The sequence below is a fragment of the Propithecus coquereli genome, unplaced genomic scaffold, assembly GCF_000956105.1.
Source record: "Propithecus coquereli isolate 6110/MARCELLA unplaced genomic scaffold, Pcoq_1.0 Scaffold494, whole genome shotgun sequence".
In the NCBI taxonomy this organism is placed as follows: domain Eukaryota; kingdom Metazoa; phylum Chordata; class Mammalia; order Primates; family Indriidae; genus Propithecus; species Propithecus coquereli.
The window spans coordinates 468189-469757 of record NW_012150774.1 but is presented as its reverse complement, the minus strand read 5'-3'; the positions used below and the strand labels follow the sequence as shown (position 1 = coordinate 469757).

The window sequence follows — 1569 nt, the reverse complement described above, 5'->3', positions numbered from 1 at the left end:
ATTTTTTTTTATATTCCTATTTTTAATTTTCTTTTGTAGAGATGGGCTCTACAAAAAGACACAGGCTTTTTTGCCCAGGTTGTTCTCAAACTCCTGGCCTCAAGCCATCCTGCCTCAGCCTTCCAAAGTGCTGGGATTACAGGGTTGAGCCACTGCATCCAGCCTTTCTTAAATATTTTTTTCAATCTTTTCTAATTCGTTCAATAAACATTTATCAAGGAACATAGTGCAGCTGAATAATTCGGATAATTTAGAACACAAATTGATTGCTCCCATTGAGTAGCATTTTTTGTGCCTTTTTTTTTTTTTTTGGTTGTTGTTTGTTTGTTTGTTTTTTATCTAGTTGGGGAAGTAATTTAGCCAACAGGTACCAGAGAAAGTAACAGATGCTTGATTAGAGATATTAATTGACTTATGTAGGAGCATAGAGGCAGGAAATGTTCTCTCATGTCCTAGTCATGATCCAAGGATTTGCTGTATTGTGTAGAGGTTGCAAGAATAAGGAAAGTTTTTGGGTTTGGGGGGAAATATATGTATGCAAATGTATGTGTGTATGTATGTATATATGTAGTACAGACAGAAAATCTGAGTTCTTATAACTGTTTTGTTAGGTACATAGCCTCTGGCAACCTCATTAGCTCTGATGACCTCAGATTCCCCACATACAAAAAGGAAGAAATATTAATACAACATTATGTTTCCTAAAGATCATTTCTTCAAAACATATCCATAAGAGTGGCAAAAGAAAAACAAATTAGGATTGGGGAATATATTTATCTTTTATTCTGAAATATCTCCATAATAGAGAGTATATATTTACTAAACTTGTAGTATATGTATCATATGTCTGCAACTCTTGGAAGGTGACTTTTATCTTCTAATTTTACAGAAATTGAGAAAGAAAGCTGTGGCGATCCTGGTACACCCTTATATGGAATTAGAGAAGGCGATGGGTTTTCTAATCGTGATGTTTTAAGGTTTGAGTGCCAGTTTGGGTTTGAATTAATTGGAGAGAAATCCATTGTTTGTCAAGAGAATAACCAATGGTCTGCAAACATACCCATCTGTATCTGTGAGTACCAAATGCTTTACTTCCAGACAGCATATGTTACCCTGTCCTTGCATATAATTGCTTTTGTAATTAATTGCAAAGAACTGGAACCATGTAATTATTTTTGGATGAGTAGCACTTTGTGATACTATCTTTAACAAGTGTGCTTATGCCAAATTATAAATTTTATTACAGATTTAAATAAAGTTAACACAGTTCACTTAGTAATTGTAAAATATATATAATATGTGTTCTTATAACACTTTATTTAATGACATTTTATATTTTATAGATAGCATACTTCTTATGGAAATTACACATCTGAACTAATTCTAATAGACTCATTTAAGAAGATAGTATATGCTTATTTGTAATCAAAAGCACTTAAAATATTTAAAGCTTATACTCTATGTATAATGCATTAACTTATTTTTGCTTGTAGATGCCCACACTAATGCATGAGGTACCATTTATTTATATTGGACATAGTACAATTCATTAACATTTATGATATAGAA

General features: G+C 32.0%; 1 protein-coding gene across 1 annotated transcript in view; it reads left to right on the top strand.

The window, feature by feature from the left end:
• LOC105819659 (CUB and sushi domain-containing protein 3) overlaps positions 1-1569 on the top strand; it is a gene marked incomplete at both ends in the record, with an annotated part of 761280 nt that overhangs the window by 302196 nt on the left and 457515 nt on the right. Inside the window, one exon of the mRNA XM_012655960.1 lies at positions 890-1072. Within this exon, the coding sequence (XP_012511414.1) occupies positions 890-1072 (183 nt within the window). The remainder of the gene's footprint in view (positions 1-889; positions 1073-1569) is intronic.